Here is a 17,951-nt window from a genome sequence, read left to right on the forward strand (position 1 = left end):
TAGATTTGGACTGAGTAGTGTTGAAATAAACTATATGGTATAACGGACATCATCCTCAGTTTCCACATGTGTGCTCTATTTAGCAACCTCACAAGGGCCTTGTGTAAGACTGCCTCTTAAATCTTAGGAGTATTTATTTTTATGATATCTTACACAGAGAATGCACAAAATTTTTTTAATAGTTTTCATTAGCACATTTAACTGCCAAGATTCGATTCTAGGTTTGAACACCAACAGATGGACTTAATTTTTTCATTCAGATGAAGCAACAAACTGTCATCGTTTATTGTATGCTTGATTAATGTGCTTTGGTGTTGTCTTGATAACTTAAAGCAGTGGCTTTTCCTTTCATAATAACACATTTTGTAATATAGTTCCTTTTTGTCTCAGATACAGACTTGGCTCTGGCCGTTGGTGCAAATGACACAGTAAACTCAGCAGCCCAAGAAGATCCCAGTTCTATTATCACTAGCAGGCCAGTACTGGAATGCTGGAGAGGAAAAAAAAAAAAAAAAAAGGTACACAAAAAAGCAATGACAGAGTTCAATAGTGTTAATTATGGTAGGTTAATTTCTCACCAAAAAAGTGCCAACAGAGAGGAAACGTCTTTTCTAAATTGATGCCTCGCAAGATGAATATACATAGGCACATGTTTAACTGAAAATGGCCACTGCCTCTATGCAGAGGGCAGAACTTTGCAGAGGCCTAGAAAAAGAAATCTTGGCCATTTCCATAGGACTATCCTTATGCTGGAACTTGCTTGCTTGAATTTACTGTGTTAGTTTTCATGGAGTTCAAAAGATAGCTTGTTTCTTACCCCATTATATGTTTTCAATGAATTCTCCTTTTAAAATGAGCAAAATTAGTAAGGCTACGCCTATGTTAGAGATTATTCTGCATTTAAGAGTTCAGTAGTATAGTTTTGTTGGCAGATTCCCTGGCAGCTGCTTCAGGCATTGATTTTTAAACCAGTTCCCCAGATAAAACAAGCCATACTTAAGGAAATGAGGAAGCTTTTGGCAATGTAAAGGTTTCTACATTATATTTTTTGCCAACGCAGTCATGATAGAAAAGAATGCAAGCATTTTTGTACCCTTAACTGACATAGGTATGCAGATTGAAGCCAATATTCTAAACACACTTAGACATGTGTGAGGTTAAAAGGGGAAGTAGCGTGATCCAACTGCTTCAAGTAGACTGAGGTGCTTTACATGTTTCTGAAAATTGAAGCTGTATCAGGCTGCTTCCCTGTCTGCTGTAAATATGAAAAAAATTGACTCTGCAGAATTGACTCGGCCCAAAGGAAGCCTATGAACAGAGAAAGATAGAATGTTTCAGCTGCACAGACTAATCACTAGAAAATGCAGGTTTAGGTCAGCTGGAATTCATGCTGCATTTGATGAACAATTTAGTCATGACCCTGAAGCCCCAAAAATAATTTTTAAAGAAATAAAGCATTTATGATGTTCTTGAAATACAGAATTTTTATTCAGTATTAGTAGCAATGTTTGTTATTAAATCTGTAGTTTCAACTTGAGTAAACTTTTTTGCTGAAACCCAAGGTATTCTGTGGAGAAGACGCTAAGGATGCTGCTTTTAGACTTGCAAAGAGTCTAAGTCTGCTCAATTCTTTAACATCCATCTCCAAAGCAAACAGCTTCAGAAACTGTACTTAAAGCAGATCTTTTAAGCTGTGAGGGTGGCATTTATTGAAGTATGGTTTTAAAAAGCCATCACAATTATATGAGGCACTTCAAAATGGAGTGCATCCCAGCAATGTTTTTTATAACTCAATTTTTAATTGAGTAGAGGTTAGGCTTTCCATATGAAAACCAGCCTAGAAAGTCTTAAAGTATGTTTAAAAGCAGGACTTGTAGACATTAACAGATATAGACGCTAATATGACTAGAGTTTATATCCAATCATTGTTGATAGGATGTCTATTGAAGGTGATACTGAGACATAAAATGGCACCAAAATAATGAAGAGTCCATGTTATTTACCTCACAGAAAACTTGTTTTATTTGTTATATATTATTCTGGATCATATGCACAAAAATGTATTCTCACAGAGTAAAGGCCAGGTCCTATTTCACTTTGGTAGGACAGAAGATATAAAAATTTACAGTTACATTAATAGGTTTCCATGCTGTTGGTTGTAATAAAATTACATGGAAAGACATACTAGCATAAACCAAGGAACTAATAAACTAATTGCATATTTATTAATAAAAAGCGATAACACGAGAAACACGGACTCCGGTTTGATTATTTTATTCTCCAGTAAGTAACTAAAAGACAGCAAGGAAAACATCATGTTGCATAATGTATCATATGAGTTTCCCATCAAGGCTCAGACAGGTGCGTGTTCACTCCAGGTGTCCAGGCGCAGACTTTCCTTAGTACAGGGTGGGTGTGCTCCTGCTCCTTCCTCCCCTGCTGAGCAAATGATGGAGCAGGATCCATGACATTTCCTCTGTGCAGGTGACTCAGTTTCTGTGCAGTTCAAGGCCCTAAATTTTTCTTTGCTGTTTTAAATTTTTCATTGTTTTGGAATAACCTTGTTTACCCTTTTGGTGTCTCTCAGCATGCCCTGTTAAGCCTGGATGGATGTGCTTAATTTTCTTTTTTTTTAACAGATAATACTTCACTGCTTCTTGGAGATGCAAAGAAAACATGATGCTTTGAGACAAGTAGGAACGACATAAGACTCGTTAGCAGCAATATTCAGAATGGTGGAAAGGTATGAAATATTATCTGTTTTTCCAAAGTACTGTTTGGAGGGATAATGCAGCACTTGTGCTGGACAGTGCATCCAAACTTAACAGATGAATTCCCAGTCAAACTATTCATCTGTGTACATTAACAGGATCAGCTATATGTCTGTATCTGATTAAAGTATATATTTGCTCTGTGCATACAACCGTTTATTCTTTAATTTTGTAAAATCTGATACCACACTTTGATTCTTCTTTATGTTCTCTAAGACAGAAATATCATAAAAGAAATCTTTGGCTTTTGTCCTAATGCATTTATCACTAGGAGGGAGGTACGTATTTATTGATTTTTACACATGTACACATACTTCTGTGTAGCCCTTCTATCCCTGCTGCTGGAAAATTTTACCACCAGAACCTTTGAAGTAATAATACTCAGCCTTTGGATTTCATGCTGAGTTCAACTGGCTTATGGGCCCAGTTTCATATGTAGAGACATGTTATTCAGAGGCAGAAGGTGACTTTACAGGTAAGGTAAGGGAAGTGAAACGCACAGGATCACAGGTCGAGTAGGACTCAATCTTGAGTATACTGGTGTGCAGCATTCTCTTCTGCTCACTCTTCTGTGGTGTGTTTCTAAACATTCTATTGCAACACCAGTGGTCTGAAAAGTCAACAGTAAAATCATAGTTGATTTGAATGTTGTAACAGCACCAGTATTGCTAAAGTTAGACAAAAATTTCCATTTTCAGTGGGGTGAAAATATGAAGTCTGTTTTGCATTAGAGAAGTAGTCCCCACCTCTTGCTGTGGGACTCAAGAACTATCTGAATTTTTTTCTGGCAGGTAGTAGTGAAGAAACCACACCACTACTGCGTGGTTTTCAAGTTTAATGTGACACACTATTTTAAAAACTCTACAGCATATGATTTCTCTTCCATAAAATGGCAGCAATGTGTTATCTTTCCCAACAAGTGAACAGGAAGAACATTGTAAATTTTTCATATAAACACTAACTTTGGTGGAATTACTAAGTGTCACCAGTCAAAATTTGCTTTTTTACTAATAACAGAATAGGAATTTTACTAAAATAATGTCTCAAGACAAAGGACAACAGGTCAGGAATTATTCTGAGTTGTTCAGTACCTTAATGGGTGACCTCATATTCTGCTATCAATGGATCTGCATCTTATTGCCACAAGATCTTTTCATCCTAGTGGGAAAGCTTTCCTGTTCTAATACTGCTGCAGTCACCATTAAGTTTTACGTCATGACACAAATTTGAATTCAGCTGATGTGCAGCTTTCTGGCATACTTTGAGACACAAGCTAATGCTACCTGGGAGTGTCTTAACTGCATTATAGTAAATGAAGGGAAAGCAATATGAAGTCTTCCCCTCTCCTTATTTTGTTTTTTTCAAGGATAGGGTTAGGTGGTATGGATTTTCACATCACATGATATTTTATATAAGTATGCAGTGACCATCATTTATGAAGACAGACTGGTTTTTAAAGCATTCAGGCAAAATACTGAAGCTCAGTGCAAGAAAAAAAGCAAGAACAGATGACTACATTACTCTGCAACTGGGCTTGAAGAAGCCTATATGGAAAACCAGATGGACTTGAACTGAAAAAAAATTGCAAGAAGCAGTGGCTAAAGATTTAAATCAGGTAAGATTACAAGTGCTTTGGAAAGTTCTGCTGTAGATTCCAAGTTGCCATCTCAATGGTGTTCACTCTCAATGTATCTTTACTCCATGTACTGACATGACCCTTTGTTCAACCTAGGCTTGGATGACATTTGTCCTGTCTTCCAGGAAAGGAATTGTTTTTTGCAGCTCCCTCTCTTACTCATTTTGAGAAGAGGATTAAACACTCCCTCTGACCAAGCGTACAGACATGCTAAAGTGAAGCCACTTCGTGCTCCTGGCCAAACAAAGAACAAAAATACCCACAATAAGCAAAAGCAGATGGCTTCAGTGGCAGGAAATGAATGAGCCAGACTGCAGGTAAAATGGTTCTCTGAACACATCGTGGAGGTTTGTAATGACAGGTTCTTTGTTATCTGGGGCCTCCCCACGGGAGGCCAGATGTCTTCTGTTGTGAAAGGAGATAGACAGAGATGCTCTTCCTTTTCCTCCCCCTTTAACTTATGGCTGTTTAAGTTACAGCTAATGGAAGTAGAAGCCTGGTTTCCCCCTTGCTCTCTGATGTTTTTGGAAACGAGATAGTTAGTGAAAGGGTATTCTGATATGAAAGAAAAGGCCCAGAACTGGCCTTTACCTCCCCATGACCCTCGTTTTAAAGAACGGGGAGGTCAGTGCTGCTAATTGCACTTGAAAGGATTAACCACTTGATCGCTTTCATTTGGTGGAACAAAATTATTGTTTATTCTCAAAGCTGGAAAGATGTATCAGCAGTACTGAGACATTTTCAGTGTGGTGAATGACTTTTTATATGACTTCTTGACTTCTTATACCAGTACTGAAATTAAATTGAGGATTTAAATATTTTTACAGAGGGAAGAGCAGGAGATGGGAGAGAAGGGGGAACTACATCTGCTGCTCAGACTGCAGCAGAAGTGACAATAACTTCCTTCCTGCCCTCATAAAAGGTTATCATAGGAATATCAACAGACCCTAATTAATTACAAATATTGGATGTGCCCCTGTCACTTGGTATAAGAATGACTCTTGCATTATACTGAGGTTGCACTGGAAGAAAAAGAATGTGAACCCAATTCCTGGACACAGTGTTCCAGATTTAAAGTATTTTCTGTACATTGATTTCACCTGAGAATTAAAATTAATTCACTTTTGGAACAGATTCTTAATTCCCACTGTTCAAATAAAGTGAGGTACAGAAAACTTAAATTTGGAAACCATTTTTAACCTTATGAAACTATTTTCCAAAAGTAACAGAGAACAGCTTATATAAGCTTTTATCTGACCTCTGCTTCTTAAATAAAAAAACATGTTTTCAGGGAAATGTGTCTTGGAAGTAACTCCCCCTTCCCCCCCAGATTTTTCTCTCTGGTTCTTGTAAAACATTAGGTCAGTGGTTCATTTTATTTTTGTTTGTTTAAAGTGGGTGAAAGTTTCCTTCTCAAGCTATTATACTTGTGTGATTTTTAAAAAAAATATTACAACAATCTTTGTTTAAGAAATACAAGAACAGATGGAAATGTCAAAAGACTATCAAAATCCATACCAAAGGAAATAGCATTAATCATTGTAAAAAGCCAAAATAACCTCTCAATAGCAGTAAGAACCAAATGAGTAAGAAATGTGTTGTTTCAATAGCATCAAGACATGACTGATGATTTTTCTCATTGCCTGGCATATGAACTCAATATATATGTATATTTAAAAACAATCCTTTTCATTCTGACTTCAAGCCTGTGTTTCTCGTGGTGCTGTTATAGTTCAGGCACACTTCATGTGCACTCATGTAACTTAACCAGCACTTTGTTCTGCAAATGGAGGAGACGTGGTTTGGTTGTCCACTGAAATGCATCTTGTATCATTCCCCTGTGCAGATAAGCATACAAATCTGAAGATAAGTATGACTTGCAGAGAGTGTATTTGTATCTTGTATTTTAAGCAACATTAACTTTGATTTCAGTATCCTGAAGCATTTAAAAACATCGTACAAATCAGTTATTTGAGCCTGTATGGATTGCTGTTTAAGTGTATAAAGATTTTTTGGAAGTATTTTTCAAGGCACTCTTTCTATGTTCACCAGGGTATGACAGTGCCTTCCTGGAGAGTATGCTACAGGTGGTAATTTAGGCAGATTTTTTTTTTTGAGGAAAAGCTACAACAAATATTTTGGAATTTTTGTTTAAATATTATTTTTCAATCTGTGTCACTTTGACAAGATTTGATTTTTAAGTAACACGCTTCTGAGAAGATTCAGAAATATTTCTCTATCTTACACTGTACTTCTAATGAAACATTAAGACTATCATTTTTAACAACGCAAATTTTTCTGGTAGAACATTGTCGTATGATAAAAATATATTCATGTAACTCTTGTATAAGAGTTATAGGTCCATATAACTGTATGAGAGTTATAGCCTAGGTCTATTACCTCTGCCAGCATTAGCTGTACTGGTACAGCTTGGCAAAGTCACATGTGTAATTACATACACATGTGATGTCTCTGCCTGCCGTGCTGTGCTACACACACAGCAAAAATTTCATCAGCATAGGCAAAGCCTTATTTATGTTGTTCAAATTTGCACTATTACTGGAAAAGAAAACACAGCAGATTCACAGTATGCCTAATTTAAGGAAGTCTTGAGAAAAATGGGGTTGTTGGAACCACCGTCTTCCCTATTTCTTGTCTCTGCAAATTACTTTCTCTTAGATCCTGCGAAAAGACGTACATTTTCAGACAACTCCTACAGTGTGGTGAGCCCCTTCTGCTGCTTAGAATACACGTGGCATCTACAAAATTCTACTGTCTATGATATGCCATAGTGACATCTGTTAAGTTAGTGTTCACAAAATAACAATGATGATATAAAATGATGATAAACACTTAACTAAACTAGTTTGAAGGAGTCTAAAATTATCGAAGAAGTTGAGAATATTCTTAATGTAACATTATGTGAATGGTACTACAGAAATCATGTACTGTATAATGATGTTTAAAACAGATCACTCTTTTTCTATTACTAGGACAATTTTCCAGAATTTATCTTGAAAGTACAAAATTTATATTTTGTTCATTTAATGTGGTCTTTTATTTTGTATTGCTGCCCACAATTAAATTCCATCCTAATAATTTCAGTAAGCTTCTCATGTCATGAAAGTCAAATCAGTATTACTGTGTAAAACACAAAGAAAACACCTGAAACAAAGCATTAACAATAATAAAAAGCTATCATGCTAATTCCTTTTTACATGGCAAGAGGGGCTAAGTCCTCCTATCCCCACCTCAGGAATTAATCTCAGTGTGATGAGCGTATCAGGTCTGTAGGTTCAAACACAGCAGTACGTAGCAAAGCACAGCTGTTTCCAAATAAGCAGTTCTCCTCAGACTGCTCCTCTGAGTAGTTCTACAGCATAAATGTGCAGGACGTGAGGTCTATGACTTCCTTTTGGACAAACACTGTGACCATTATCAAGAGTACAATCTATTTCCAGATTTCAGTTAGAAAAAGCGTTATGCTTGTGCAGTTTATCATTACAAAGAAACAAAATAAAATGCAGTTACTTACCTAGAGGCAGACATCTTACTCTTTTCCTGCACAGCACTTGGCATTTTTAATCAATGTGTACATAAATGAAAAGAAAAAAAGCAGATTATCATATTGTCCTTTGTAGTTCTCTTTCAAAATCTCCTGATGATAGTCCACAAGGAAATAATAAATTGCTTCTATTGTGGAAAGGTATGTATCTGGCTTTCCCTTCTGATGACGCCAAAAGCAAGTTTTCCTTGTCTTCAACTCAATTTGCAGCAGCCCTGTCAAGAAAAAATGGTAACATAGATTAGACAACGTGGATTGGTGGATAGGATGTTCTTCTGCTGATAGAGGATGCCAGTTAAACTCAAGACACCAGAGTGAAAAGAGTAGGCTGATTTTACTGTTGTTAATTCAAGGATGTAACTCAGTAATACAGAAGATAAGCAGTAAGAAAAACACAGAATAGTACTCTTAATTACTGCTACATACAGTTAAGCAAGGCAATGCACGTAATCATTACTACACCACAGGGAGAACAGTGATCAAGAAAGATCCTTCACCACTTGCACGTTACCAACATGAGATCCGCAGTCGCTGGGCAGCCCCGGCTGCAGTGAGGACTGGAGTACCTCTCCCTGCAAGTGGGAAGTCCAGCGTGGTGCGTCCATCCCTAGGTGAGGCAGCCGAAGTCACGGCAAGCGGGCCCAGCCTTATATACCAAAAATCAGCAAGCCAGAACAGCTTGCACCTTTGTTTTGAGCAGAAACATCTGGTTTCATCCTCCTGTTGGATTCTACCCAAAGCCTGGCCAGGGCTTGGGGCGGGGAGAACCAAGGAAGTTTCTGACAAGGCCAAACACTTGGGTTCTCAGCCCTGAACAAGGGAAGCTGGATACGTTATCACAGCATTTCATCCTCACGACTGATTATATTCTGTCTGAACTACATCTTTCAATAGTGAGCATACATGTTTCATTAATGATCTGATACTAATAATTAACACTAATGGTAATATGATTTTACTAATTAACAGATACTAATAATGGATAACGTTTGGTTGTGAGGTTCATCTAGAGGTCAACTTTGTTTCAGGGCCTATGCTTCAGGCCCTAGCACTACAGACGCCAAACAAGTCTTTAGCTCTGTTTCCTGACTTTGCTGCTAGCCTGCTCGATGCCTGCATTTCTCTTCCTGTACATACATTTTTCATCTGTAAATTGGAGGCAAGAACTTTATCCTCCTCTGTGAATCACTTTTTCATGAAATGTCAAAGTGTTTGAAGTTCTAGGTTACAATCTTCATAATTGCAATTAAAACTTGTAAGTTATCCTTTCATCCATACAGCCTCACAGCCCTCAGTAAACTGCAGAGTCTCCTCAGATGGGAAGAGGGAAATCCACACCTGCAAAGACTTATCAATGTTCATAAAGTGATTAATAAATTTCACCTTTTGCAAAGCTAATACCTTTCAAGTGTAAACCAGAATCCCTCATACTGTTAGTTTTCCTGAACCGAGGAATATTTGCTAAGAGCCAGACACTTTTCATTTATGTTTAAGTAACTGAAATCTCACTGGGATTACTCAGGAATAAGTATGAGAGAAGCTGGTCGTTAATTTTATTGGAAACTAAAAGCATTCCCCCTTGAGAGGAAAGAAAGAAATTTGGGCTCTGTATGGCACATGGAAATCTTTTATCTACTGTAGTCTCTGTAACTATTTTATTATTCAGATGAATTTTAAACATGTATCTTGGTTTTTATGTTCCTTAAAATGGACAAACTACTTGAAATTAAAACCTCCTTAATGTGTAAGCACTTTGTAAACAGGATGGGCAGTTGGATTATAAATAATAATACACCTGTCAATAATACCAAGATCAGGTTGTAAAATTATATTTTTCTAAAAGCTAAAATCAGATACTACATGCGTCATGGGATAGTTAAGTACAAGTGATAGTATAAATAACAATATGGTTTAAGAATTGCTTGGAAGTTATGGACAGAGAAGCTGGCCTATAGCCCAGCACTTGCAATTCAGTACTTTCTACCTTCAAACTACACTTAGTTCTTTCTAGTGTAATTGCAAGATGGATTTAGTTGTTTGCTTTGCAGTTAGTAATGTATGATATCTCACATAGTAAAAGAAACCTCTCCTACAGCGAGTGTTTAAAAAACCTGAACAACGGGAGATTCCATCACTGAATTTAAATGTTATTGTTGGCATTTCAGAACCAAAAATTCAAAATAACATAATCAGTATCTCTAATAATCCTATACATGTCTACTGAAAATAGTAATAGGAAAATGCATTAAGCTTGCTTCTCTCAAAAGGTTTTAATACTTGAATACTCAGCCCAAACCCAAGTGAAAACTTTCACCGAATTCAGAAATGTTTCCACCTTTACAGCAGGGAACTAAGTTTAAGGGACAATTCCTCCAATGTAAACTCCCACCGATTTGTGGTCTGAATACAAACAAAAGTTCACTGAAGGCAAGACCACTGACACTACCGAGCTTACCACAAATGCAGGAACATTTAATTTCAAACACAGAATTCTAGGAGTTTCTTATCAAAAAAAAAAAAGCTTAGAGGAGGTTAAGGGTTACAGTTTACCAAGCAGGTTTTTATCATCTGTAAAGTATCTGTATCTATACAGCCAAAGGCAGTGTTTTATTACAAATACTGATTGTTCACACCAAAGCTTACAATACTAAGGAAATCAACAGGTTTGGTTTGGTTTTTTTAGCATCCACATACTTTTGAGATCATTAGAAAGAAACATTTTGATGAATTTGGGATCAAGCACAATGGTAATACCGCTACCTTTAAATCTGCTTAGGTAATGTAGCCAAATTTCCCCTATAAAAGTTATTCTCCTGTATATGTATCTTATGATGCCTTTCAGAGATCTCCCACCTTTCCTTAAACCTCCTTTTTTCTCCTCAAATGCTACATCCTATTATCACAGCACAGTTCTGTGTTCACCCCACTATAATAATCGAATGCTCAAACATGCAGGGTTCTATATTAATCATGTCTGGTCACTGATGTTACATCTAAGAGATTTGCAGTTCTTTTATCAACAAGATGTAAGTTGTAAAGTTTATGCACATGCTGAAGCCTGTTGCTTACTCTGAGCCTTCCATTGCCTATAGTTTGTATAGTGAACAGGGAGATCCACCACTTCAAGAAATACTAGTGCTGAAAATTGTAAGTAATGAGTAATTATGGTTTTGCACTTATGGTAGCTATTAAGAGTCTAAGTTCTTGCTAAAGTGTCTATTGTTATCTTAATGATGCTGTTAATTTCCTAAAGAGGTAGCAGCTTGAAAAGCTATTTCAGTCAGGAATTCTGCTCCTTTCCTAATCTTTTACATTCCCAATGTTTAGGAGTAATTTAAGGATTCAGGCTGAGGAAGAAGGGGTTTACACACCTTGGATTCACCTTGCCTCTGCTATGGCCCCCTGAATGATGTCAGCATGTATTATTTAAAAAAACAATGTGGAAACTCATGACAGAACTCCTATTTTTGCTTTGCATCATAACTCTGTGTGATTTTGTGGGAAGAAGAAAGATGAAAATATGAGAAGATGACAAAAGATTTGTCAGAAAAAGAGGATCGGGAGATCCTCTTTGCCTCAGAGGACATCAACTTACTGCTCTCAAATACCCCAGCTGTGCACAGGCAAAGGCTACTGTTTTCTTGTGGAGATGAAAGAAGCACAGAAACTTTAAAAAAAAACCCACAAACAAACAACAAAAAAAATCCAAACTAGAGCAGATGTATGATTCAACCTTGTACAAGAGAATGTGTAAGCTAAAATAAGACATTTAGCTAGTGGATCAAACTTACAGAAAAAAAAAATACCAAAGCAATCTGTTTAACAACCGTGTTGATGATGCCAGTAAGCTGCATCACGCATATGAGAAAGTTATCATTAACATTAGATGCAACTGTCTCCTTTCTGATCTAGCGATCACTTTTAATGTTATCAATCCTAGACATTGCCAACTTTAAAATATTTCCTGTCTTTAATACAACTGATTTAGTTTTGCTTTCTAAAGACATATTACACTACTTTTCCAAGAAGATATAGAAGTATTTTTTGTCCAAGTTTTCTAGACTTTTGTTTTTAAAGATTGATGTACTCATTTGCTTTCTCTTGCAGTACAATTAGTTACATTTACCCTCTAGATAAATGTAGGCTTCCAAAACACAAAGCTTTTCTTTACATTTTCTTGGCTTCATTAATGTTTCCATCCAGTATTTCTTGTAACTTAATCTTTCTGAATAAGTATGGCAATTACTTTTTATTTGGAATTATGAACGTGCCTTTTTGAACTTTAATATACGCGTAATATTTTGTTGGATTACTTCCTTTGCAGTTGAACTGAAAAATGACAACAGTTCTCTATTTTTCATGTGTATACAACATAAAAATGTCATCATTTTTGCCTAAGGAAACTGCCCCATTCATCTTGGAAGTCAAAAAACCGCAATCTCTAAAAGGAATATTAATGCAACTTGTGACCTTTATGACAGGCACTAAGAAAAGCAATGAATACAGGGGCTGTGCACACTGTTATACCCGCTGTGGGGAGGGTAAAAATCTCTCCTGGGTGTAAGAGACTGACTTGCATGACACTAGTCAACACCTTACAGAAATCCTGAAAGGTGCTCAAGGAAACAGAAGACTGGAATATAGCTGGAACAGAAGAGTCAACCAGATCACCATTCATATGGGGTAACTGGAAAACACTCTTTCAGAGCTCCACAGTAACACTAATTGTGATTTTTGACTAATACACTACATAAGCTTCCACAGAAATCTTCAGTTCCCCTGGCTGCCTGTTACTTTTCTTAAATTCATCCTTTTAAAATAAGTTCCAACTCCTTTCCAGTAACTTGCAACATGCAATTACTCTAATCTTTGACAGAGTATGTTTTGTGTTAAACTAAATACTTAGTAACAGATTTTAATTAGCCAATAGGTTATACTAACATGTGGCATTCTTTAATAATCTGACTAGACAAAAAGGCAACATTCATCTTGCATGTAAGAAGTCTGTGAAACTCCTTGTAGGCCCAGTGCAAAGCATGCACTAGTAAGCAGTTATATATATTACCTATAAACCTGATAGCCTGCCTCCCAGCTAAGTGCACTTTTTAAACTAATGAAAGTATTTTCAAGCTCCTATTTATCTCCAAGCAAATGGAATGCTATTGCTAAACTGGTTTATCTTTCTTGGTTTCATTTAGAATACTTAAATGTAAACTTCTTGTAATGAACCTAAGACAAAAAACCTTTGCATAATAACAAGTTTTTGCTTTCAGAGATCAGAGGGTGCAGAGGGCAAGCAGGCATTCCCCTTTTATCTGAAAAGTAGTGAGAGGTCATTGAAATGACCATGAAACTAAGAACTTCACTAGAAAAGAAAGATGAATCTTTCCAGTATACTCAGATACAGCGTTAGGTATACACTTGTATCACGCTCAGGTCTGTTCTATAGACATGTACTTCCCTTAATCATTTCTGTAGCAATAACATCTCAAGATCAACTTTTTGTTTTTACCTTGAAGTCGTTCATCAGTTATTATTTTGTTAGTTTGATTCCAGGTACTGTCAATAAATATTATTTTCTTCAGTCTAGTGCCTTCACTCTTGTTGCTTGAGATGTGTTTATTTATACTTTTTTCTTCTTCTTTAGGTTCTATTTTTGCTTGCTTAACAGACGGCTCTCTGGAACAGTCATCGTCATTATCACAAACATTTTTCTCAGTGTGCTTTTGGAGATGGGAAGCAATATCTTTTACTGAAACTGAATTGGGGCCAGGAAATATAAGCGCTATCTAAATGAAGAAAAGAAAGAAATGTGAGTGTCAACAAAATCTAATAAAACACCAGGAACTGGTTATTAAAGAACAGAAATTTTCTATCCCCACCCACAAACATTTAGGTCAAGACAAGACAAAAAAATCTCTCTTTAATTAAAAGTAATCTACTATCTAAAAGGATAAAATACTATGTTAAACTAGTGAATAAAGACATTTGAACTATTTAATTAAATGTTACCTCCATGCCTCTACTACCAACTCTAACATTTTTGTAAAAAAAAAAAAAAAAAAAAAAAAAAATGGAAGCTCAAATTTCACTTGACATTGCAGTATATGGGGCAGGAAGGCCATAAAGAATAGTTTCTAATTTCATTCACAAATTTTAGATCAGAAGAAATAACCTCTAATGCCCTTGTGCCTATCTATATAGTTTCTTACTTCATGTCTTTTTTCTTCATATTCTGGAATGCAGGGGTATTTATAAATTGTAACATCATCAGGTGCCAGGAGCTTAGCATGCACAGCAGTGCTTTTGCCATCTGTTTCATTTGGGTGTTTAATAATGTCAATCTTCAAAGGTAACTACAGTAAGAAAGAAAGAAATAAGCAACAGTTGTGATCATGTATACAGGTACAAATATTTATGCAAAAGCTAGGAGAAATCCCTATGGGCATGTAATTAAGACATATTTGACAATTTTTGACAACGTTTTTAATAGATTTAGAACTAAAGGAGAGACAAGTGACAAGAAGCACCTGTTATATTCTCTCAGTTCATGTAAATACTGAAGTATGCAATGAATGCAATTTGGAATGCTGCAGTACTGGTGTGGTAAAACCTCTAGAAATCCTATCAGTAAGGTAATTAAGATGTGGTCTTAATTTGAGCAATATAACAGTCCTAAATATTTATCTGTATTAAGTATTTACCCTACTGCAAAAATGACCATTTCAATGAAAATACAACGAGGTCAGATTTCCAAAGTACTTCTAAAGTATTTTCATGATGCTTTCAAACTACAGAGAGTCTTCAAAATACCTTTTAGTTCCTAGGTGATTTTGCAAAACATCTCAGTCCTCTTTGATGGTTTCTCCAAGTATTTTTGCTGAAAGGCATTATGCTCTTTGTTCTTTATTTATATTTTAAGAGTAGTTATCTGAATTATACAACCATGACATCTAGGAATGCCTTTTAGCTCACATTTTATGTAAAATTCACTCTTGGTTATGGACAAATCATATTTTTTGTTCACAATATACTCTGTTCTGGCCAGAGTTCATAGAAACTGAAGAATGAAGGCAAGAGCACTGTAAAGAAGCTTTTAAGAACTTAAGTGAAAACAGTAATTTGCACGAGAAGCTGAGTGACTTCAGCTTATCTTCTCATCTAGTAGATACATAAATGTTTATGTGAGGACTGGAATACTGTCAGTGTTTGTACATGTAATTCCTCAAGTAAGAACAATAATTTTGTCTAACTGTAGTTTATTCATACTTATAGCTGTGTTAAAGATGAAGGTCCATAAAGAATGAATCATAAAAGAAATGGTCACAGACGGACTGTCTGTTCTCTATCCCCAGTAACTAAAAAGCACAAGAACATTATAAAAAAATCCAGAAGAAATATTAACCTTCACAGTCGGAATTTCTTTGGTAGGGACAGTTTCAACAGGAACAAAGCATGTGTAACAGTAAAACATCCTTGAACTACTGCATCGGGGGCATTTTGATCTCCCGCTCTTTTTTGCCTTTTCAAGTACTTCCTGTGATGCTAGCTGTAATTGTTGAAGTGGGTTATCTTGAAATGATGATGCAGTCTGCAATTCCAGACTTTCCAAACATTCAGTATTTCTTTTTGGTCCTTGAGAGTTTTCTTCATTTAAAAGTGTAGATGAATTTGAAGACATGGTTAACTGAAACAGACAGTATGTTGTAGCTGTTGAATACAATCCAATATATAACAAACTAATTTATTGGAAATGATTCTGTATGATCCTATTTAGCAAAAAATACTCATCAAAGGTGGTACTTCCTATAACCAAAATAATAATAATCTGATTTAGCTGTTACAGCACAAAGAACTGCAAACAGATTTCAGGAGACCATGAAATAAAACAGCTAGAAAGAATTGAGCTCTGTATCCTTAATGCACATTCATCATTTTACTAAGGTGAGTTATTCCACTCACTTAACTGGTGCAGAATTCTATTTTTTATATTCATAGGATCAGTGTCTAAAAGCTTGTGAAAACACTGGTAGACGCTATTTACCTGGATAAGCAGTCCCATTATTCTTCAACATAACTACTGACAATGAATTAAATGTCTACAGGACAGAAATCCCTAAGAAAAAAGTTAATTGTTACAGATTTAGATCTCTGACCTGAAATTACTGTGTGTGGGCAAACCAAAGTACCTGAATGAAATTCCTGTTGACAGAACTTTGTGAGAGAAGAAATCTTCCAAGAGCAAAGCCTGAGGCTGAAAAATTAGTTTCAAGAGCCAAAACCGTTCTGGTGCTCCATATACCGGACAGCAAGGGCTGACCCAGTCTTAGACTCATCCTACAAGTCTGTATTTATTTAGTATCACTGATGGATTTTTTTTCAGTCTTTCTTCAGGACAGATGTTGTCTCACCCTCTGCAGCTGGCATAAAATTTTCACTGTGTACTCTTAAGTAATGCGTCAGGCCCACACCCGATCCAGACAGAATTAGTTTGCTGTGTGAAGAGCTTCGTAGTCACGGTTTTAGTGAAACTCTTCTGACTAGTTCACACAGGGTCCTCTTTGGTCTTCAAAGCAACCCACAGTCAGGAGCCTGCAAAGCCCGTAGTAGTTATAAACTGCCTTTTGCACGCTGTGCTGCATCGCTTAAAATAAAAAAAAGTCATCCTCAGTATTTACTTTCAGCTAATTTACATTTACTTTTCCATGTCAGGGATCACACTTGTGAAATGATGTAACAGAACAGCCACGTTTAACAAAAACAAACAAACAGTAATTCCTGAGATGTGGTCCAAAGTTAAGTGTTTAAATAAAACCAAGTGTAATTTAATTGGGAAATAACAAAACCAAAACACTCTGCTAACTGTCCAATAAAAATTTAAAATTAATCCCAGAAAAATTAGTTGTTATTTTCTGGTAAAACTAAATACTTATGCATGTTATGATACATCCCCCTCCCCCAACAACAAGCTCTAACTTTTGAAAGGTCGGGGACGTCCACTCCAATAAACAAAATCTAATAAACATACAAATTTTATAGTGCAATTTGCTTTTAAATAGCTCTGAGAGAAAGCAAATACACCCTTCAATAGACTAACCCATGCTATTATCAGGTTTCCTCAAGAAGCAAGGAGGGTGAGAGGCCCTGTAATTTGACATGCATTCCCAGCCTACAAACTGATTCTTTTCAGTATAATGTCTCATGGCACCGTGGTGTTCAAATAAGACACCCTGCAGCACTTTCATTATTGATACTGACAAGTTATATGCTGCTCTAAGGGCACAGGAGAACCTTCGTGGTATCAAAATAATACCTCTTCCCAAAGTTATAACAGCATACATGCAGTTTACGTTTCAAAGAAAAAACAGTGAGTTTACACAGCTTTAAGATCCAACTCTCGCTTCAGACATAAAATTTTAGGACTGTAACAACTCCACCTAGACCTAACCTCCAAAACCCAGAAGAATCACTGCCGCTGGAGGGTACCCTCCTCGTTCCCACGGCAATTCTAAACCAACTTCCAGTCTCGGTCAGGCCATAGGGGGTTTGCGTGGCGTTCAGGTGTCAGGAAACACGCTCATCTCAGTAACTGCCATGTGCTCACGCGTCCCCGCTCACTGAGCGATGTGGAGGCAACGCGGCTGGGGCTCGGCCTGCAGCGGTGACAGCGTCGGAGGAGGCAGCCGAGCCCCTCAACAGCAGGAGAGGGTCTGCGCGGCCTGGCCATGTACAGGGCTGGGCCTTCCAGTGGCAAGAAAGGCCCAGGGCGGCATAAAGCGGGCTGTGGGAAACGTGGTGGATGAGGGACACAGGCCTTTGCTGCTGTGATGTCTCACGCAAAATAACAAAAGCCGTTCTCCTGCCTAGGCATGACTGAACGGCCCCCGACACCGCAGGGGCACCGAGGCCTCTGCGGGCAAACAGCCGCGCTACGGCGGGCCGGCCTAGCCGCCGGCCACCGCGGGGAGAGCGGCCAGGC

At 37.0% G+C, this 17,951-nt stretch overlaps 1 protein-coding gene across 3 annotated transcripts; it reads right to left on the reverse strand.

The window, feature by feature from the left end:
- Positions 1 to 2,261: 2,261 nt before the first annotated feature.
- DTWD1 (DTW domain containing 1) lies at positions 2,262 to 17,507 on the reverse strand. Of its 3 annotated transcripts, none has more exons than XM_026856288.1 (6): positions 17,459 to 17,507; positions 15,378 to 15,659; positions 14,185 to 14,328; positions 13,485 to 13,761; positions 7,943 to 8,187; positions 2,262 to 3,381 (listed from the first exon to the last, which is right to left on the reverse strand). In XM_026856288.1, the coding sequence occupies exons 2-5, from the start codon at positions 15,651 to 15,653 to the stop codon at positions 7,958 to 7,960; spliced, it is 927 nt and encodes a 308-aa protein (XP_026712089.1). In that variant the 5' UTR covers positions 15,654 to 15,659; positions 17,459 to 17,507; the 3' UTR covers positions 2,262 to 3,381; positions 7,943 to 7,957. The 3 variants fall into 3 exon arrangements, with proteins under 3 accessions (XP_026712089.1, XP_026712088.1, XP_026712087.1); XM_026856287.1 differs by lacking the exon at positions 17,459 to 17,507 and adding an exon at positions 16,384 to 16,601; XM_026856286.1 differs by lacking the exon at positions 17,459 to 17,507 and adding an exon at positions 16,017 to 16,049.
- Between the last annotated feature and the right edge of the window lie 444 nt (positions 17,508 to 17,951).

The sequence above is a fragment of the Athene cunicularia genome (genome assembly GCF_003259725.1).
Source record: "Athene cunicularia isolate RWA chromosome 10 unlocalized genomic scaffold, athCun1 chr10_part1, whole genome shotgun sequence".
Taxonomy (NCBI): Eukaryota; Metazoa; Chordata; class Aves; order Strigiformes; family Strigidae; genus Athene; species Athene cunicularia.